The sequence below is a fragment of the Pimephales promelas genome, chromosome 5 (assembly GCF_988280905.1).
Source record: "Pimephales promelas chromosome 5, fPimPro1.hap1.1, whole genome shotgun sequence".
NCBI classification, from domain to species: domain Eukaryota; kingdom Metazoa; phylum Chordata; class Actinopteri; order Cypriniformes; family Leuciscidae; genus Pimephales; species Pimephales promelas.
The window spans coordinates 9,948,933-9,972,511 of NC_142773.1; the positions used below are offsets into that span (position 1 = coordinate 9,948,933).

The window sequence follows — 23,579 nt, forward strand, 5'->3', positions numbered from 1 at the left end:
AATCCTCCTCGCCTTCAGTGGAAGCTTGAGATGATGATGAGGGTGCCACATCCAAACCAGGATCTGACTGTCCTGAGTCTGCGGTCAGAGTGAGAAGACAATACCTCCTGCAGCTCGCTGGAGGGGTCAGACTGCATAATCATCTCTAAAACTTCACTACAAGTCAAGCCCTCTCTCATGTTGCTTGCTGCTCTTCTCACCATCAAATGACAAGCGTTTATATCCACTTGCTTTGTTTTTGTTTAGTCTGCATTTCTCACCATCAAAAGGCAGCAGATGCATAAATACACTTACTTTGTTTTTGTTTACTCCATGTAGTTTTGAGAGCTGAAGTGTATATTTTTATTTCCTCAGACGCATCAAGGTGAGTTCTCACACTCTCTCACACACTCACGCACACCCACACACACATATACACACTGTAATATGCTATTATACTCCATATAACTGCATGTAAAAGCCAGAAACTAAGTTTTTTTTTGCACAGGCCTGTCTAAAGGGTTAAATGGTTCCACCTGGTTATCAACAGTAAAAATTACAAATTTTACCTCTTCCCAACAGGGAAAACCATCAACAATCAAAAATGCATGATTTTATGGTGTCATGGCTTTGCAATCAAAAAATGTGGTTATAATGGAAGTCAATGGGGCAAAAACAGCCACGAACAGTAAATGAGGGAGAAAAAGTTAAAATCTGATGCTACACAAAAACTAACAATGCATCAAAACCAATGTTGTTTCTAATCTTTGACATGTCCAAGACTTTGATAAAAGGTGAAAAAAAATCCAGTCCACAATCATATTTTATATTGAAAATAAGTCATTTTCTGTGTTTTTTTTCCCAAATCAGTGACATCATTTATGAATTTGGCAATTAAAGAGTTAAAATCCTGAATTTTTTTTAAACATTTAGTAGTTTTGATCAGGACTGAGGTCGGTTAATAGATTTATGCAAAAAAATTTGAAAAAAATATTTATCTGATACATTTTTACAGCAGTTTAAAGTAGTGGCTTTTTTCAGCCACGAACATAACGAAAGGGTAGTGAATTTGCCCAGAGTGTACTGTTGAGTTTTTGAAAAATTTCAAAGCATTTTCCCAAAATATTTGTCAAAATAAGATTTGTCACCAAAAATCATTCCATTTGCTGAAACAAAGAAAAAGTTACGGCCAAATTAAGACTAAAAAATACCCCTTAGTGGCTGAAAAAAGCCACAACAGCACATAAGAGTTAAATGAGAAAATGCAGCCCTTCTTCCCCCCCCAAAATGAACAAAATAAAATTCAAGTTTAAGGATTTATGTTGTTCAGGTTTAACTGACTAATCAGCTGAATGTTTTCCTCTCTGTTCTAGACTGTCTAACTGCAGTGTAACAGAAGAAGGTTATAAAGCTCTGGCTTCAGCTCTGAGATCAAACCCTTCACACCTGATAGAGCTGGATCTCACAGGAAATGATCCTGGAGAATCAGGAGTGAAGCAGCTCAATAATTTACTGCAGGATCCAGACTGTCAACTGAAGACGCTGAGGTGAGACAGGATCAAATAATTAACAAAATTAGCTACATGCAGGCGAAATATTCATAACTATTACCTTATTTTAATTATACAAAAAAACTGGACAATTTGTTGCATCAAAATGATCAGATCAGATGCTGCAGATTCTGTCATAATGATGATAACCGTCAACACATTTAGTTGTGCTATGAGCTACAGGTCAAAGGCTGCAATTACACTGCAAGCCTTAATGAACAGATTCAATCTTTTGACCATATTACATTTTTCTCGCCCATCTGTTGACATTAACTTTAGACAGTGTGTTTTTGCATTAATCCCCCCCCCTGATTTTCGGTGATCGTTTTACTATGTACATGGTAGATCCTTGTTTTAAATGGCCATGCTATTCAAATTATTTATATAATTCATATCAGGTGGTCGTGATAATTTGCCAGCATGGACGAGATAACAGCTGTCATGACTCATGAATATTTTACAATGAAAAATCTGACAAAATAGATTTATATTCGAGAAATGATTTTCGTTTATCCACTGCTTAAATTTACTTTATTGGTAAGAGGAAAACCCCTTGAGATGTGGCATCTCGTTTTCGAGGGGGCCTCAAAAAAAAACATACTTCATATACATACATACATACTAACAGAACAAAGACAAAAGACAAAAGCTCTCCATCACACCGAAACCACCCATAACTTCCCCAGTCCAACCAATGTATATTAGGCAATAAGCAATAAAGGTCAATCTTATAGACAAATTTTTAGAAGGAAAAAATAAATAAAAAATACAATACTGTATACATACATACCAACATACATGTGTATACACACTTATACACATGCACACGCATACATATATTTATATATGCATACACACACGTACATACATCAAGCATGAGGAAAACAGTTGCACCTTGTATGCAAATAATTATTAAGAGACATCTTAAATTGGTGAAAAGAGGAGATCGATCTAAAAGACCTAGGTAAATCATTCCAGTCAGAAGGGGCTTTACATTTAAAGGCTCTCCTCCCACTTTCTTTAGCTATATTTGGTACAGAAAAGAATAGATGATCAGTGTCTCTTAGACTGTAAGAAGTTTGATAAGGAATCAAGTATTGTTTCAGATAGGGTGGGTAGTTTGAAAAAAATGCATTTATGAACAAACTGCAACCAATGATACTGTCGTCTAGCACTTAGTGTAAAAAAATTCAATGACTGATACATTTGACAATGATGAGTTCTAAATGGGCACCTCAAAACAAATCTACAAAGACTATTATAAATCACATTCAGAGGTTTAAGATTAGTAACGGCTGTGTTCTGATAAATAACATCCGCATAATCAATAATAGGTAATAATAGTTGGTTAATTATTTTTAATCTAATCTGCTTTGTAAAACAGTTAATTGAACGATATAAAATTCTTAAGCTACAGTTGATATTTTTTACAATAAAGTCGATATGAGGTCTGAAAGTAAGTCGGGAATCAAGCCAAAGCCCCAAATATTTAATCTTATCAACATTCATTAGAGGTGTACCATCCAGAAATTTAACCTGAAAATAATTATTTTGCTTATGGAGTGCAGACCTGGTTGCAAAAAGAATGTTATAAGTCTTCTTTTTATTCAATAAAAGCAGATTAGAAGAGAACCATGTTTGAATAAGATTTAAATCAAGTTGAAGTGAGGACTGAATCTTAGATATGTCGTTATTAGATGTATATATAACTGTGTCATCTGCATATAAGTGAATTTGACTGTCTAGGCATATTTGTGGGAGTTCATTTATAAAGATAGAAAATAAAAGGGGCCCCAGGGAAGAACCTTGAGGGACACCTGTTTCCATTATTCTAGGCTGGGAGAGAGCAGTACTAAAAGACACACTTTGACGTCTGTAATGAAGATATGAATTAAACCAAAGAACTGCTGATTTAGAAAGACCAATAGCATATAGTTTGTCAAGAAGAATATAGTGATTGACCATGTCAAACGCCTTAGATAGGTCAATAAAGATCGCACCAGTAGACTTGTTAATATCATGAGCAGAAAAAATATCATTAGTAAACTTTGTAAGGGTTGTTGTTGTATTAATATATTTAGACAGTTGCCTAAAAATAAGTTTTTCAAATATCTTAGCTACATTACTAATTATAGAAATTGGCCTGTAATTGTTGACATCAAGTGAGTCACCACCTTTATGAAGTGGTATTACTTTCGCAAATTTCCACATGACTGGAATTACACAGGTTAAAAGTGATAAATTAAATAAATCGCAAAGAGGAAATGCTAGTACATGAGAAGCAAGTTTAATGAACTTAATGTCCAGACCATCAGGACCAGCTCCTTTAGACGATTTTATTTCTGAGATTGCCTGTTGAACATCAGAGGGATGAATTAAAGCAAAGGAGAAAGAAATATTGTTTAATGTATTTGTTATGTTAGAATAAAAGAGCTCAGATGATTGAGAACAACAAATCGAAGAAAAGTGTTGATTGAAGGCATTGGCCATTGAGATAGGATCGCTGATAATGTTATTATTCACTCTAAGTTTGGAAGGAGGACTTGTATTGGTTTTGTTAATTAAAGAGTTAAGTCTCTTCCAAAATTGCTTAGGATTTTTGTGTGATAACGAGTGCTTATAATAATTTGATTTTGCGTTCCTTGTTTTAGTTGTGCAAGCATTTCTTAGTTTCTTATATTCAGACCAATCAGCAGTTTCCTTTGTCAATCGATATTTAGCCCAGGCTTTATCTCGTAATTTAAATGAATGTATTAGATCACCGTCTATCCAAGGTAAATGACTACCCTTGACCTTAACAGATATCCAAGGTGAGTGTTTGTCTATGACTTTAAGAACCTCAGAAAGAAAAAAATTCCAAGCATCTTCAACATAAGGAATTATCTGAAATCTGGACCAGTTTATGCTTATTAAATCTTGGATAAACGCCTCTGAGTTCAGATTATTACACTGCCTTATCCTAATAACTTTAGGTGGCAGACTAGGTAATCTTATTTTCCACACACAAAAAACAATTGAATGATCACTAAAACAATCAGGTAATACACCAGATTGCAAAATTCTGTTTGGGTGAGTAACCAAGATCCAGTCCAGAAGAGACTTAGATTTATTAACTACTCTAGTAGGATCAGTAATGAGTTGAGTAAGATTTAAGCCATTAAATAAATTTTTCTCATAAGTCGACGAACGATCCAACCAATTACGGTTAAAATCACCAAATAAAATCAACTCATTTACATGGTCTAAAGAATTAATAGTAGCAAGAATACAGTTTGTTGATTCAACCGGGGAATTCGGAGGTCTATAGATGTTACCTATAGATATCTGCTTGTTCTCATGAAAAACAATATTAACAAATAAGCATTCAAAATGTACAGCTCTCTCCTTAGGCATAATGAGTTCAGAAGATAAATGAGACGAGATATACGTGGCTACTCCCCCACCACGAGTAGCCCTGTCTGCTCTATACAAAGTATAACCATCAAGTTTAACATCTGCATCGGATATACAGTAGGTAGACAACCAGAATGTGTTTTTTACCGCCGCCGGTTTGCCGCGAGGTGTAGTTGCTGCCTTTGGCCGCTAAGAGGCGCAACAATCACAGACTTTGAAAAGTGTCCGTTTTTTGTGTAATCTTCAACTGCGCCACGGCTCTTTCAGAGCGATTGAAAGATGGTAACAGATTAATTCAAGTGAAACGTAGTTAAATTAATTAATTAATCACAATACTGAAATTAAATTGAAAAAATAATGAAACCTTAAAACATTGCAGTCAAAACATATTAGGCTACATCAATGAGGCTTTACAATTGTATAAGACGACAGCGCATTAGAAGACCAGCGATAGCTGTGTGGTTAACGCATCATCCTCAACCTCATATACCTCCAAACGACGCAAGATCGAACCTCGTTACATGCTCTTGGCCGACAGCTTTTATGTTTATCCTACCGTTCTTGAAGCTTAAATAGGTAGCTTTTGCAATCCGTTCCCTTAATTTATAAACTGTAGGCTACTCACGGATTCTTAAACTGTTCCCTCGGTTTAACAATTCGTGCCCACGGATTAATAAACCGTAGCCACGAGTTCCTAATCCCTGCTCTCAGATTTGTAAACCGTGCCCTCAGTTTTAGAAATGTACCCACAAATTCATAAACCGTGCCCACGCTTTCGCAATCCGTAGGCTACTTACGGGTGTGTAATCCGGACTCGCGGATTTGTGGCTCGTCCCCGAGAATGTGCCGCATGATTCAACCAGGCCTCCTGTTTAGATGCGGGATGCATTGTTTTTAAAAGGACTTCACTTACAAAAAAATAAATAAATAAATATAGCCTAAGACAAACACAAAGTTATAGGTCTATAAAAATAAAACATTCACAAATTGTTTTACATATTCCTGTCTTAAGTGAACTCATTTAAAGTTATAAAAGCAAATAATAGGCCTAATAATAATATGCTATTATTATTACATTTAGGCTACATATTTAGATATAAGACGCTTTTATAAAAAAAAAAGAAACAAAGCAATTCGTCAAATCATAATAGGCCTACTGGTTAGACAATAATAAAACAGGGCTGAGATTATCACAAATAGGCCTAAACACAAGATTTTGACGAATAGGCTGACTTTTTGCCTTTATTAAACATTTAAAATATTCGCAAATTAATATGAAAAAAAAAATAGATTTTGCTTTCTAAAAACTATATTTTGCCCGCAGTGCTAAATGAGAAGAGCATGTGAGAGATGATTTATAGGTGATTTATAGGCTTGTGTCTGAAAAATAACGATCGACGTTTTCTTGTTATTGTGAGTTTACACAAATAAAAGTAGTTGCAAATAATGTATTATGTATTATGTATTTTTTTTCCGTATGACTAGAAATGCTAGATTATTTTAAATTGTTCCACTGTTGATAGGAACATGCAAGTGTTTGCGGCCGCGGTAGTGACATGCACACAAACAGTTGGATATACGTTAAAACCTGTGTTTGTTTGTTAGAATCGTAGCCTATTATTATTGTCTAAGACTGACATTTGACGAATTGCTTTGTTCTTTTTTGTGGATAAAAGCGTCTTCTAAATAGGCCTGTAGCCTAAATGCATTTTTATTTGCATTACTACTATGAATGAGTTCACCGACGACAGTAATATATTTAACATAAAATAATTTATAACTTATAACCAAACCTTTTACAGTTTTTGAACTGTGTTATTATTATTATTATTATTATTTTCGCTTATTATAGTACTGAGCTTTTTCCTCTAAAAATTTACTTTAAAGATAAAAGTATCCTAAATGTATTTATTTTTTTTAAATGCAAGAAATTATCCATTTTAAAAAAGGATTTTAAAAACAATGCAATGCATCCCGCATCTAAACAGGAGGCCTAGTTGAATCATGCGGCACACTCTGGGGGACGAGCCACAAACCCGTGAGTCCGGATTACAAACCCATACGGATTGCGAAAGCGTGGGCACGGTTTATGAATTTGTGGGTACAGATTGCAAAAACTGAGGGCACGGTTTACAAATCTGAGAGCACGGATTAGGAACTCGTGGGTACGGTTTATTAATCCGTTGTGATAAAGTGCAGTTATGTTTCTAACGTTAGTGTTTTTGGAGCAACTGAATGCCTTCAAACAAAAGCTACCGAGGAATCGTCAAGAAAAGTAAAGGCCAGTTTTAAAGTTTTACAAAAAAATAAACCATGTTCAATTTGTAGCCTATATTGTTCTTGAATTGTTCGAAGAAAAAAAGGACATACTAAAAACGCCAGCTTAATCTCAGGAGCTGCTTTGATTACGCTCATGGCGTTTAAAAAAACGCGGCGCTCCCATTGAAAACAATTGAAAACACGCCAGGCGTGTGGAAAAACGCTTTGGTGGACACACGGGCTTTCAAGTGGGGGAGGGCGCATATTTGCATTTGAATGTTGTGTTAGATTCTAAAACATTTAACGTGTGACGCACACACACAACTGCACATGCACACACACAGGGCTTACATTCTGTTTGATTGTGTTATTGTTGCAAACATGCTGCTCTAAACTAAACTAGTGTTATCTGTCTGTCAGCAGCAAAGATAAAGTTGATGATGCTGACTCGCCTTCACAGTGAACGCGCATAGGCCTAAACGCATTCGAATTAGCCTACTTACGCAGAGAGTTGCCAATTTATTTTCGTTTTTAAATGTTTTGTTTAAAAGTAGACATTTAAAGCTTTCTAGTTCATATCGCGCCTCTGTGTCCTGATTATATTGTCCGATATTTACTTCTAATGTGTTAATCCAGTCAATTTGTTGATGAAACATTTATTATAATGAAGATAAAATTTATCCGAAACGAAATTTACAAGCTTTCTACAAAACAAAACTTAATTAGTGGTCAAAATCATGTCTGACCCACTCAAATATTTTCCGATATATTGGGTAGCTTTTGATCCTATCTTACTCATCTCATGCGGTTCACTTTTTATATAGCCTCAACATAGACGAAATAATAAAAATAAGTAACATAATATTATTAAACATAAATGTGAAACGTAGCCTATATGTTTTGTTTTTTTTTTACTCATATTTAAGCGTCACGCCGCTCCGCTTTGCTCACATTCTATGTAGCCTATACAGTACATGCATGTGTGTGTGTGTGCATGTGCTGGAGGGGGGCCCATCCCTACTTTTGAATATCGTTATCATTATTGATCATTTAATAATGAGTTTTTTTCATGCAGAAATTATACTATTTTTTTCAGGTTTGACACTTTACTAAAAATGACTCTGAATGTAGGCTATTACTAAATAACTTTACATAACATTACTATCATTACTTTTTTCAGGTTGTTGTACTAAATTTAATTTATATTAATTTATAGCATGAGCCCCTGATTATGTTGCATGTTCTCTTGTTTTTTTTTTCTTCTTTTCTTTTAAAGACAAACCTTATTTTTACAAAAAAAATTGATGGATTTATATAGCGTTTTGAAAAAAAACTTTTAATTTATCATTAACAATATTGTTGTTTGATTTAATAATCATGGTTCAACATGTTCAGACTGAACCAATAAAACATTTAATTTGAATATTCACAAAATGTGTGGGTCTAGGTAAAAAATTTAGTTTTCCTGAAAACTATTGAAATGGATTTATAGCGTTTTGGAAAAGAACTCCTCATATTTTTTTTTTATTTTTTTTTACGGAACTGCTTTTGAAATTACGATTGGTATTATTATAGATGTAAAGAAGTCATTCTGTTGGATACTATTTTGTTCCTTCCTTAGTGTAAAATGGAAATATATATATTTTTTTTTATAAATACAAGCAAAAAAAAAAAAACTAAATGGTGTAACAGTTTTAGAACTAGACAAATCTTTCTGCATAAATACCTAAATAAAAAAAACATAACTACAGTTATCCACGTTGAATCGGGCTTCGAACCCATGTCATTATCATGTTCTAACCGAAAGTTCTACCACTCGGCTATGTGTTGACTTAGGGGAGAATGCCCAAACATATGTGCAGTGAGTATTCGCTCATGAGCAGGAAAACGTTTTGTCGTTAACCTATTGTGAGTGTAAGCCTACTTTACACAAAAACGTACACCTTTTACAGTTTAAAAGATGATTTTATTTTAGCTGTTATGAGAAAAATAAATTCAAGTGAACACCGCCGCGTTTGTCGAACACAATTAATGCCAGAATAAAACCTGATTTTAGAATAGGCCTACACTGGGCGTGGTGTGTCAAAAAAATACTCAATTATAAACTTCAATATTTCAATATTTCGTTCAAAACCACCTCAAAACAATTCGTGACATTTTAAAAAGCCATGAATCAATGTATTAAGGCCACTGAAACTGAAACTGACATCTCTCAAATAGAGGAGCAGAAGCGCTGGTTCAGATTTTATTATGTGTTGTTTAAACATGCGTGTTGAATATTTAAAATATTGCATAACTGCTTTTGAAGATGTAAATTCAGTCAATCTGTTGGAAGAGATTTGTTCCTTAGTTTAAAATAGAAATGCATGGTCATTTTATTTTATAAATATAAGCAAAAAAACTAAATGGTGTAACAGAGTTTTAGAACAAATCTTTCTGCATTAATAGCCTAAATATAAAATATAACTATAGTAATCCATGCTTAAGCAAGCTTCGAACCCATGTGTTTGTAATGGTAAAACCGAAGGCCTATGCTCTACCACTCAGCCATGTGTTCGGTCTAATGAATGATAAATAAATTCAATTCACCACCGCCGTGTTTGTCGAACAATAGGCTATTAAGGCCACTGAAACTGAAACGCGCGCTGCATGTTATCTGTCAATACAGGCGCAGAAGCGCTGGTTCAGATTTTATTAGGCTATTTGTTGTTTAAACGTGCGTGTTGCATATTTAAAAATATATATACACATATTTGATATTGTCTATTTAGGCGAATTATAGCATTGATTACTGTGGAGGGGGAAATACCCCACCGGCAAATCGCAACTTGCTTAGCTTGGTTATGTTTTTTTTTTTTTTTTTTTTTTTTATCTACATGGATTTTTTTTTATCATAACTGCTTTTGAAGATGTAAATTAAGTCAATCTGTTGGAAGAGATTTGTTCCTTAATGTAAAATAGAAATGCAAGGTAATTTTAATACATGTTTATGCGGGATTCGAAACAGTGTCATCAAAACAATTGTACCAATGTTCTACCACTCGACCACGACTTTTCTCACTGACGAAAGCCCAGAAGTTCGTTTGTTCAGCAGTCAGTGTGCGCACGCGAGAGAAGCGCTCTTCAGTCTTCGCATTCCTCAATACTAGCGTCATTGAAAGTGTAGTGAAGTTTTTCTTCTTCAACGCAACAGACCAGGAGACTCTTGAGGTATCTTACACGCAGAAGTTCTTTATTGCGTAGCTGTAGTCATCTCAAAGATAGTCTAAGATAGTCTAACTAAGGGAAAATATTCCCTTACAATTTATACATTTAGAGGGGAGGAGTTTACATTGAGGGGGGAGAAACTGAAACAAAGCATGCAAATGAATTAGGAACACACCCTACTCTGAGGCCATTACCAATCCGATTGAATCAGCATAACTTTTCAAATGCTGATGGTGGCAGGAACTCTGGTTCCAAAGAGCCATCCCAAAGCCATTAAAGACAAAAGGTGGAAGTCTCCCTTATAGCTAATCCAATCAAAAACAGGACTATCAGGAAAGGAGACTCTCGCTGGAGACTTTGTCAGTTTTTATACCATTGGAGTGGAAACCTAAATTAAACATTTGACAAATTTGTATTTCTCCAATTCCCCCTTTGGGAGTTCTAAATAACTCCCACACTATATACAAATTTAAACAATTAAAAGTTCACTCTTGTAACTTTTGCTAGTTACAGGCACATACTCATGTTCTGTGTTTGCTTTTTCTGTAATTACATGCTGACACAGAAAACAAACATGCAATTAGGGTCCGTGAAGTTCTTACGGATAATAGTCTTTACTGGTTGGAACGGTGATTTTCTCGTGAGAGGTGTAATTCATTTTTTGGATGAAACACTTGATACTGTGGACACATAGATTGTACGCTAATAAGAGAAACAACAGCAGAATTGCTATTTCCTTCATCCACATCCACGGTTTACCAATCAAGTTTCCGAACCATGTCGAATTGTCTTCAGTCATCTTCTTTAATCCAGTTGAGAGATCAAGAATGTCTTGTTGGATTTTGGTAGTAGTACGACAATCTTGATCATGTTGGATGACTGAAGGTTCCGTAAGTCTTTTCTCTGCGTTGTGTATTTTTTTTTCTTCTTTTCTTTGATGCTAGTTGGCCCGGCAGTGGGTCTCGTTGTTTTTCTGGAAGTGGTGTCTTCCTACACAGGTGAAGGGTCGGTGTGTATGGGTCTCAGGACAGCCATCAAGTGGTATCTGCACAGAGGAAGAAAAGGAAAACAAAAGACAGGAGAGCAGTATTGGTTCAAACACAATGGTTGTAAACTTTTCAGAGTCTGCTATTGTTGTTCTGCTATGGTTATTCCTTCTTTCCCTGTTTCTTATTTTTAGACACCTAAAGAAAACACAGTGAGGTGAGGATGGACTAAATGGATGGGGGAAACCTATGAGGGAGTCTTCACCGAAAGGGTTGGCCCCCAAAGCCTGTTGCATTTGGTTCTTCCCTTGGCTCCTCACTGGCTCGTGTCAATATCATGTCCCTGTGGGTGGCAGAACTTTGCAGAACACTTTGCAATGTGACAGAACCCTTTTCAATGCGACACATAATACAAAGCTTTTTCTACCTTGACACAATACTGCCGATCAACATCCCTTGATGGGGCACATGCCACTTAGGCTCTAATGGCTTGACCTGTCCTGTGACATGTGTACTTTGATCTGCGTAACCCAATTATGAGTTATTTTTCCTTCATCCTCTAACAAAACATCAGTCGTTGTAGACATCATACGTGAGAATGGGTGAGGGTAGTTAAACCAATTTCCCCAATGGGAAAAGGTGACAAAATTGACTTTTGCTTCATTCCTTATTGCTACACTGCATGTGGGCATTTACAGTCTGACCTAACACTATTATTGATGAAAGGCCTGTGCTGTAGAATAACATTTAAGGCTGTGAGTTTACTTAAAGCAGTCCCCCAAAGGAAAAGCTGAGACAGTCACTTTCCTTTTGTTCCGTTAAACAAACATAAGTCTTTTATCTCTGTTGTAAGTTACTGGGGAAATTAAGCACTCACAGTCCAAATGGTTAACACGGCAACAAGCTGCCCCACCCGTTTAAAGACGTGGGGAATGGCGGCTTCAGAGTAGCAAGCAAACTGAGAAGTTGGGCAAAAAGGTTGCCTTCTTTAAAATTCTTTCTGCTTTTTCTACACTCTCTGCTCCAATGTCCCGGCTGACCACAGTAATAACACCTGCCCTCTCTCTTAGGACATTTACGTTTCTGTGGGTTTTCTGTGCTGACCTTAAAAGAGGCTGTTGCAATTTGTACTCTTGCCTTAACATCAAAATCTCTTTCCCAAGCAGTTAACCTGTCCAGGTTACTTCTAAGAGTTCTGTGAGACCAAGTCAGATCCAAAAATGGCAAAGCTCTTCTGTAGTCAGCTATAAGGCCATCTGACCAGATGCGGACCAGTGGTCCTTTGTCATTGAGTACACTTTCAGAATCATCCACTATTCCACTGTACGTTACAGCTGACTGACAAAACCTCTCAGTATATTCATTCACAGTTTCTTCTTTCTTTTGTACACAGTTAGTAATTCTAGACCAATCTATCTTGGGTCCTAGGATATTCTTTAGGATTTTCAGAACACCTTCTCTTGATTCATCTTTTCTGGCATGTTGCAGTTCAGAAGTAACAGCAGACTCAAAACTGTTGAATTCAGATTCAGTTAGAATTTGAGACATTAACTGTGTGATTTCTGTTAACGACATGTCGTAGAGACGCATTTTGCTGACCAATGCTCTTCTAAATTCAGTGAACTGTGTGCGTGCTGGCGGTAAACTCTGGGACAATCTCTCTATGTCTCTAGGTCCGAGCGTTGTAGCAACAGTTTGGATTTGAACAACAGAAGCACTGGAAGGGACACTTTCTGACTGTTCAATTCCCTGCTGTCTTTTTCTAGCAGCACACACCTTCACTGAATTTACATGCTTATCTGTTACTGATGGGATGTCTACATCTCTTTCAAACAATGCTTGTAAGTCAGGAAAAGTTTCATCTGACTGTTGGTCTTCAGTGTTACATTTGGCTGAGGCCTGGTTATGGCCCACCTTTGTCTTGAAACAGGACAATTGAGTCTGCAATTGTTTGTTCTGTTAATTTAACTTAGCAATACACCTAGTTTGCTCTTGTGCAATGGATAAACTGTATTCTTTGTAACAACAGATAATGGCTTTCACATTGTTCTTGCGAATACTTGCTCCAAGCACTTTTTTACAATCTTCCATCGACCATACTTTTTCTGGGTGAATGCCAAATTTCTTTGTCAAATTCACTCTGACTGACTGAGTCACTATGGAGTCCATGTGCTCTCCTAACAATGACTTAAATTCACTATCTGACCACAATGGAGCGGCAAGGCCACTTTTCTCAGTTGTAGGAACCAACCTAGCATTCGTCACAACCATTTTGTGAGTTTCTTTGTTATCACACAAAACAACTAACTTTCTCTGATCAACAGAGGCTACACTTGTTTACACAGATCGACTGTTGTAAACCTTCTTTGACAAAGCAAAGGAAATCCACAATATTACTAGCACTTTATGCTAACCTTCCCTGCTTGTACAGAGGATCAAACTTTCATCTCTAAAATACATTTTTTAGAGGGTAACACCACAAAACAACAAAAAACAAACACGAACTATTAGCATGTTACACTAATCTTCCCTGAAAGAAAATGGAAACGATATTTCACCTTCCTAACTTTTAGAGGATACGACCACAATAACTAGCACAAAAATGCTAATCCTTCTCTGTGAACAGAGGTTATCACCAAATATTAACACGTAATGTTAATCTTCCCTAAGTTTAGAGGATATCTTCTCTAGCAACGTAGAGGCACTATTCCGTTACACAAAACTTCCCTGACTTATTCAGAGGATCCCAAAATATTAACATTTAATGTCAATCTTCCCTGCCTGACAACAGAGGATATCCATCATCTTTAAAAGACAACTTTTAAAGGATAACTTTAGTTAATCAAACACTACAGCTTGTCTGATAACTCTCTGACGGCGCAGAGGCACAACTTTGGTACTGGTCTGGTTCTTCGAATAGAGTGAAAACTCACCGAATCGTTGCTTGTATGAAAAGATTCAGTCTGGAACTCAGTCAGAAGTTCTTTTTGTTCTTGTTCTGGAACTCAGTCCGCTTTGTTGATCTTGTTCTGGAACTCAGGTAAGATTTCTCTGTTGAAATCTTTTGTTGCAGTTCTTAACTCAGGTAAGATTTCTCTATCCGGGTCACAAGGCACCATCTGTAGTGAAGTTTTTCTTCTTCAACGCAACAGACCAGGAGACTCTTGAGGTATCTTACACGCAGAAGTTCTTTATTGCGTAGCTGTAGTCATCTCAAAGATAGTCTAAGATAGTCTAACTAAGGGAAAATATTCCCTTACAATTTATACATTTAGAGGGGAGGAGTTTACATTGAGGGGGGAGAAACTGAAACAAAGCATGCAAATGAATTAGGAACACACCCTACTCTGAGGCCATTACCAATCCGATTGAATCAGCATAACTTTTCAAATGCTGATGGTGGTAGGAACTCTGGTTCCAAAGAGCCATCCCAAAGCCATTAAAGACAAAAGGTGGAAGTCTCCCTTATAGCTAATCCAATCAAAAACAGGACTATCAGGAAAGGAGACTCTCGCTGGAGACTTTATCAGTTTTTATACCATTGGAGTGGAAACCTAAATTAAACATTTGACAAATTTGTATTTCTCCAAAAGCACCACTTTATTTTCGCTGACTGCGAGATAGGCCTATTTTAACTTTTGATTAATAAACTGTTCTCCTATAGCCTAAAAGTTTCTATTCTAGTTAAAGCTATATTCTATTTAAAATGTAGGCTACTTTTACATAATTACGTTTTGCTTTCGCTAAATGTCCCTTTGCGCCACCTGGTGGTCATTTCGCCACAGACTTTGAAATACGGCTGGTTTATTTTTGCCGCGGTAGATTTACCGCGGCGGTAAACGACATTCTGGTTGTCCACCTACTGTATCACTATTCAACCATGTTTCAGAAAGTGTGATAACACTAGGATTATTGTAAGAAAGCCAAGCTCTTAGCAGATCAATTTTATGTATCAAACTCCTAATATTTAAATGAATAACAAATAAACCTTTACCTATAGTGGATCTTCAAAAAATAAATAGATAGATGGAACGAGGAGAAAAGGGCGAAGGGGAGAGGAGAGCATATCACACAAATATTTACAAACATTTACCCACAAACATATACACGCGCATACCTCTATGCTCAAAGAAAATAAAAATAAAAATAATGCAGACTAAGACCGCAAAATATTAACTGGAGATGCTTTATATATATCCAAAATATCTCCCTGTATACAAACTTCATAGTGAGAAATTCAAGAATGAAAAGTTTACAATATAAGAATCAACAATATAAGAAGTTTATCAGTCACGGGATTCATTTTAAGCCAGCCCTAAAGCCGAAAGAGAGTCAAAAAAAAAAAAAAAAAATCCCGTCTAGATATTCTGATGTTGGAAAAATAAAAATAAAATAAGTCGTTTCCACATCTATTAAATCTTCAAGATGTAAACAATTAAGTCACAATTGCGCTACTATTAGCAAACACACATCAACAACAACAACAACCAAAACCTTGCTGTTCATAGACTAATGTTACCTTAAACAAAACAAAGCTAGTCAGTCATTCAGGTAAAAGTTGTAGTTCCTGAAGAAAATTTTCAGCTTCACCTGGGGTCTTACACAGCACTGATTTACTATCAGAGATAATCTTGAGCGTGGCAGGATAATGCAAGGCGTAATTCATGTCAAGTTCACGGAGTTTCTTTTTGATAACATCAAACTCCCGACGCTTTTGGAGAAGGCTGGTACTGAAATCCGGGAATATATAGACACGTTTGTCATTGTACTTGAGCTCTTGTTTTTCACGGGCAAGTCGTAGGATTTTAAACTTATCCTGAAGACTGAGGAGTCTCACTGAGGAGGTTCTGTGACTGTTGCATAGGGGAGCGGTGAGCCAGCTCTATAGCTGGGGGTACCGGAAAGTTATCCTCACCCAAGAGCTGTTGGATTAGGCCTCCGATGAATCCATGAATGTTTTTCCCCTCGGCTTTTTCAGGGACATGAATGAATCGAAGATTGTAGGCCCTGCTTCGGTTTTCGACAGCATCCATTTTATCCCGCAGGTAGGAATTCTCACCCTCAAGTGATTTCAGGCGTTTTTGTATATCGGATAAATTGTCCTCATTAGAGCTGACCCTGTGTTCAAGCTCAGCCACATGTTCGCCTAAAGTTGTAAGAGAGCCATGGATCGATGTTAAGCTTGACTGAATATTGTCCATTTTTGCATCAAAGTGTGAAAACATTTCAACTTTCAATTGTTGTATAGTATCCACGATGAACCTGTTGGTAACTGCCTGCTCCATGGTGGTTATAGACAAGTTTCCCGGGCACATCCGGTTTACTTCCTGATTCTGCCAAGAACTTCCGGCGCAGGTAGAGTAGCGGTGTAAACATGGCTTTGGAATGGCAACATTCGACCGAGGAGATCGTTAAAAATGTTTTGACCATTCCACATCCAAGTAAGATAACATCATGGGCGGACAACATGTCAATATGGCCCAGCATCACAACATCGAAGATATTTTCTTATTTTATTGATTCCATGGCGGTGGATGGGAATGCAATAAATAACCTGAAAAGCTCAGAGGCGTTTCAGTACCTCCATTCCAACAAAGTGGGCTGTGTACTTGTACACGATATGGGCAGTTTAATGTACCTAAAGGCCGACGTTCAACCAAGCCAGTCCGTTAATAATTCCGCGCATAACGCCTGGGTTTTGGTGACCAAGACGGGAGATGTGGAGACTGCAGGCTGTACCTGTATCGCCGGACCTGGACGTTCCTGTAGCCATGCTGCCGCCGTGCTTTGGAAGGTACGTTAGCCCATCTTATGCTTGTATTAAGATGTTTGTATGTATCCGTATGTTAAACTATAACAGAACACGAAAAGTAAGAAAAATAAAAAGTAATCCACTCTAGCCTGCCTGCACTAAAAGCATGGTTTAACCCTTCAAAGTCGAATGACGCTCTAGAGCGTGCACCCCTGACATATCTATTAATAGCTTCGGAATGAATAAAGGTATTAACTTACTTTTTTTTCTAAGGAAAAGCTAACATTCGTCTCCGTAATAATGAGTAGACTGTGTTGACTTCCGCGAATGATAAGCCTTCTGTATTTGAGTGCAAATCTATAGCATTTTACCGCAAAACAGAAATGTTACTTCAGCCTATCTAATGATAATGCGGTTGGTGTGTGAACCATTTACAGACACAGACCAATATAAAACAAACACTAGGAACGATACTTTGAAACAGAACAAATCAAAACAAAAGAAAACTGTAATCCGTATGAAATGGGCAAATTTGCAGCAAGCCCCTTAAACCCTTTATTTTATGTATTTTTATGAAACGGATTTATTTTATTTATCTGTTTGCTTTTACTCATTGTTTTATATTACTCACTTATCATTTATCACGTTATTAAATGTTATTTATTTATTAAATATGTCATTATATTTTCTTTTATTCTTTTATTATTCTTTTCATATTTTTTCCAGATTTGTTTTATATAAGTCTAAATAAATGCAGGCATTAAGGTGTTAAACATTGATGTTGATGGCTGCAGGCCGAGCTCATTAATTGTTTTGAAAAGTAACAAAAACGCTCTACCTTCATCATACCATTGTTATTTTGATTTACAAAATATTGTCTCTAAAAGAAGTCAATTGTGTTGTGATGCTCAAACCATTAAAAAGTGTGTTTTTATGTTTCTATCTGTCTGCAGGTAGAAAATGCTGTGAGGCAAGGGAAGACAGGGCTTGCCTGCACTGATGTGCAGAATTGCTGGAATGCCGGGACAAAAAGCAATACTGGGCAGCAAAAAATCAGAGATGTGTCTTTCCGAAGACACAGCAGAAATAATCTATACCAACCAGCATCACAGGCATCCACCTCCAGCATAGTCTCTACACCTGGTCGCAAGGTAAAAGTCCATGAGACACTGGAAGAATGGCAAAACTACTGTCTCTCCACACCAATAGCGGCACTTTTTACTGCACCTGGCAGTGGACTAATGCAGCTCACTTTTAACACCAGCCTCCCTGCTCAGTCTGCCGAGACATCAAAAGCTCCACTGCCCCTACATCATGGTGATCACAACACAAAACTTGAATGTGAGAAATGTAGGGCATTTTACACCACATACATTGACATGACCACAACCCAATGTATGTACATTGAGCAGCACACAAAAGAACAGAGCAGGGAACAACTGTGGCATGACATGCGACGGGTACGGATAACAGCAAGCACAGCGAAGAATGTGCCAGTTCGTGCTACCACAGCACCAGACAAATTCTTGTCTGAACACCTCCATCCTACCTTTCACGGTAACGCGGCAACCCGGCAACCCGGCAAGGAGCAGAGGGTGAAGAGCACGCCAGGCAATACCTGAAAGGCCAAGGTCATGACATCGATGTGAAAGGTTTGGTGGTTTGCCCAAGTGAGCCATGGCTTGCTGCGAGTCCGGATGGTGTCATGAACAGAGACACACTACTGGAAATCAAGTGCCCTGTCTTAGTCAAAAACCAGTCCCTTACTGAAGCACTTGCTGCTAAAAACAGTGAGATCAAACGCAGGCCCACAGGGGAATTCCATCTGTCCTTCAATGGGCCAAAGGGATATTACATGCAGGTGCAACTGGGCATGCACTGCACAGGCCTACGACAAGCCTTGTTGGTGATTTGGAGCAACACTGAATGTCTGCAGCTCAACGTGCCCTACGACCAAACCTTTGTTGAGGGACATATTTCAAGGCTGCACTCCTATTTCACCCACATGTTGCCAAAAGTTGTCGATGACTTCGATGATGGAAGGCTGCAGTTGTGCTCCAGATACATGAATGTTGTAAAATTAGCATGACCTGCTTATGTATACGGGTTGATTAGTCATTCCTTTTTACCCCCTTGTCCCCTGTTGTCACAAATTGGTGACCAATCCTTTCTAGCTTTTATTTATTTTTATCAAACTGATTTATTTAATTTATTTTCTTTTACTTACTCTTATTTATTTTCATTTATTTATTTTATGTATTTTAATTTATTCCAGTCTTTTTCTTTTTGTAATATTTTGAGAATTTTTTTTCCTGTATTTATTTTTATTATATAAAAAAAATGCAGCCATTAAGGAGTTAATGAAATTGTCCCTTTGTTATGGAATAGCATAAATAAAAATTAAATCATTTCTTCTCAAAAAACAAATTGTTTATTGTCATGTGTCAATATTTACAATATAAGAAAAAGAATAGCACTCACACAAGAGTTTCTTAGTTAAAACTCTGTTTTGGCTTATCAATAATCACACCAGAAAGGGTACAATAACAATAAATTTACACAGGTTTTTCTAGCTGAAATGTATGTATGTGTGTATATATATATATATATATATATATATATATATATATATGATAGTAACTTTATTTTAAGGATCAGAAATTAGACATTAATTATTGACTAATAACTGTATTTGTAAGTTGACAGGGCACTGTCTTAAGTAGTTACTTACAAATGCAGTTACTAGTCATTAATTAGTGTATAATTTCTGATCCTTAAAATAAAGTTTCTATATATATATATATATATACATACACACACACACATACATATATATATATATATATATATATATATACATACATAAATATATACATATTGTACATAAGGAATATGTACAATAAAAATAAAACCTGCAGGTAACCCAGGTTTTACTTTTCACAGGGACTTACGACTCATGTGGCAGTCGGATGAGTCTGGACCTCATGTTTGCTAAAGCAGCACATATGATGAGAATCTTGTCCAACCTCGGGGTCATGGAGATGGGGACAGTTTGGGACAGAATTTTGAAAACTTTAAGTCTTCGGATTGCCCTCTCCACATGTATATGCACATTGGCCACTCGTCTAGTCCGCGTTACCTCCTCATTAGTCAATTGACCACGCTTGTGGGTAAAGGCAGGAATATTCAATTTCACCTTCCTTTCATGTAGGACATCTCGAATCGTGAAACCCCTGTCAGCCATTACTTCATCACCAGGCCTTAGGGCCTCCAGAAACCCACTGTTTATAGTGATGAACTTATCACTGCTTTTACCAGCATAGGCCTCTGATATAAACATTATCAGCCCATGAGGTGACACAGCAACAAGATATTTGGCAGTATTGGTTCCCTTGTAATGACTGAAAGTGGCACTCCTACAGTTAAGGTTTGTAGCTCTCTGAATGGCCGTTTCAGCACAATCGATGATGCAAGTGGTGTGGGGGTGGTTCTTTTTAAAGGATGGTGGCATGTTAGCGCGAATAACACTTCTTGGCAGCCAGGCAACCATGGGTTGAAGCTGCTCACCCAATGTATCAATCCAGTGAGCAATCACCTTACTTACTTCACCTTTAGACACTTTAAAGCGCTTTGCCACATCCCCTAACACAAGGTTCAGTCTCAGTTTCATGAGGGTCATCAGTATTTGGTCAACAACAGGAATAGTACATGATGATTTACTAAATGGCAACATCGTTTTCACTAAAGTAAAAAAATATAATAGACGCAGTCCTGTGTACAGCAATGATGTATCATCATCCAGGAGCATGTCATCAGCCACAGTCTGACCCCCAGTCTGCGTCGATTTGTTCACGTGGTCCAACTTTGCCGCATAGCTGTGGTCAGTTTTTGTTAGGTCCTCCCATTGTGTAGCAGCATCTTTAAATTTCGGCTCGATGCACACTTCTAAAAGACAAACAGCATCAACTATAAATATATGTACCCTACTAAGACAGGACAAACACACATATATCAACAGTCGAACTTATGCTGCAAACTTTAGCTGACCAGAAAAATATCAAGACACACTTACCATCCGATTGCGTGTCACTTGTGTTTCTGTCGAGTTTACGTCTCTTTCGCTGGGGAGGTCGCTCGTATCCCAACCAAAGTTCCGGGAAAGGGTTTTCCTCTGTGGGCTTTTTATCAATGAAGTGATACGAACAAACAAACAGCCTTTTGGGTGGATTTTTCAACTTCAAAGCCGCTAGCCACTTCCGAGATTCAACCTCTGTTTTTGGTTTCTCATACAACGCATACGGGGGAGCACATCCACATTGGCGCCTTGTACATGGTTGATGGTCGAAACATACTCCTTCCGACCAAACATTCAGCAATCGCCACGAGTTGTTGCAACCGCGAACAGCACAATATGTCCCGGAGCCGTGTTTGCGTGTAACACCATCCATAGTTGACTTTTTCTGCAGGCTAACCACAGTAAATGACGCTAACTCGCTAACCGGAACTGCATGGCAGACACGGCCGGAAGTCGTTGGCAGAGTGAAAGGCTAATGGCGGCCCGCGCATTTCACTCAGGAAACTTGTCTATAGAAGAAGTGCTTTAAATTGAGGCTTTAAGGACGTTGTATAAAGTATCAGTTCACAAAGATAAATTACATTCGTAGCGTCAATTAAATGGTTTGCAAGTTATTTGAAGGCAAATCTATGCATTTTGCGGGCCAGTCTGCATCAAACGCTCACGCTCACACCGGCACCATCGCTCTAAATCTAGAATTCTTGAGTGAAATAAAGCCCTGTGATATGTATTTTTCTTAATGAATTTAAATGAATTAACTAGAAAGAGTCCAAGCAATTGCTAGGCAAGGATGACCCGTTTATTCACAAAGATAGCTTTTTAAAGTTTAATTATGAGTTGACGACGTGCCTGCATGCACTCGCTCACAGCTTTTTATTGAGGTGGGAACTATATTTATCTTTGTAAAGAAATAGAGCAAACACAGAAATATTCAGGAGCTGATGTTCAACCTCTGCCCGTGACTTTTATAAATAAAACAGCTTCGCTACTGGAAGCTACATTATATTTTTCAGCAATGAGGTGATAACTTCACTGTAATTAAATAGACGGTGGTCGGATGTCCAGATATTGGATATGTATCTGATTTAAAACCACATTTGGAAGCGGCTCATATCGGAAATGAAAAAATCAGTTCTCTTGCGGATTTTTATGTTTACACGTGTGCAACAAATTCCGATCTTCATACTGAAAAACCATGATCTAGTGAGACCTTTCTGTTCTTATGAGTTTGCTTTAGGGCTGAGTTTTGCTCTAGTTTATTTAACATTTATATTTATTTGTGTATTTAAATGTTAGAAGAATTTTTTTACATCTTAACTAACTAACTAAAGCTTGTCTATAGAACAATAATTAAATGAAACTGAATTGACTGTTCTGCAGGTTTTTGAGTCCTGCTGCAGAGGAAGCCTGTCAGTATGTGAATAGAGTTAAGGGTGTAAACCCGTTTCTCCAAAGAAAGCTGAATCTGAGTAGACATAAACTAGGAGACACAGGAGTGAATCAGATCGCTGCTCTACTGCAGGATAAACACTGTCAACTCAACACACTGACGTGAGTATTGCTCATTTATTTATAATATTACTTTACTTTATTACTAATGTTAGATGATATATATCCTGACTTGTGAGTCAGAGCAGTTTTTCCTCACACAGAGCCACAAAACTGTGAAGTAAAAAACTGAAACAGCCAATGAAAAACATAATTAACATGTGATTTCAAGGTTCAAATATTTGACAAAGACAGAAATTTTGATCATTTGTCAATAATTATTTCAGTTTCTGTAGAGGCAGAACAAAACTGTTTATAACTGCTTTCAATTCAATGTTTGTATTTCACAAAATATAAAATGTCTAATTTTGGTGCAGCATATACCGTAACTTGTAAAAATTGAACAAGTGCATTTTAAAAGTCTGTGATCAGTATCTGCCTGTAATAAGATCCACTGAACGCTAGTGATGGGCACTTTCGCAACACGCCTCATGAAGATACGAAACCTTTCTGATTCTTTTGTTTTGAATCAGTGGTTCGGAGTGTGTATCAAACTGCCAAAGTCACATGATCTCAGGAAACGAGGATTAGTTACGTCATAACTGTTTCAAAACGTTTGGAAATGTCAATGGTTAAAGGTGCCATATGTAATAATTGAGGTAACAATATCCGAAAAATGAGCTACACGCATCAAAAGAATGAGAAGAAATAAGTGCAATGGTGTCATTAAAAAACTGACAAGTTATAGTGCTGCCGAGATATTAACCTGAATTAGCATGCTAAATTACTAGCCCCGGCCCGGCAGGTGTCGTAATACCAGTTCCGGCCATGGGAGGCGGTATGTGGACGGGCAACGTTAGCACCAGCCAAACTGCAATACACGAGTGAGT

The 23,579-nt window shown here is 37.2% G+C and overlaps 1 protein-coding gene across 2 annotated transcripts in view; it reads left to right on the plus strand.

The window, feature by feature from the left end:
- LOC120461503 (NLR family CARD domain-containing protein 3-like) overlaps positions 1-22,760 on the plus strand; it is a 59,930-nt gene extending 37,170 nt beyond the window's left edge. Inside the window, exons 3-4 of one of the 2 annotated variants that reach the window (XM_089130941.1) lie at positions 1,353-1,526; positions 22,582-22,760. In XM_089130941.1, coding sequence (XP_088987067.1) covers positions 1,353-1,526; positions 22,582-22,756 — 349 coding nt within the window. In that variant the 3' untranslated portion in view covers positions 22,757-22,760. Of the gene's footprint in view, positions 1-1,352; positions 1,531-22,581 lie in introns of those variants that run through there. The other variant, XM_089130942.1, reaches the window with a different exon arrangement.
- Positions 22,761-23,579: the final 819 nt, after the last annotated feature.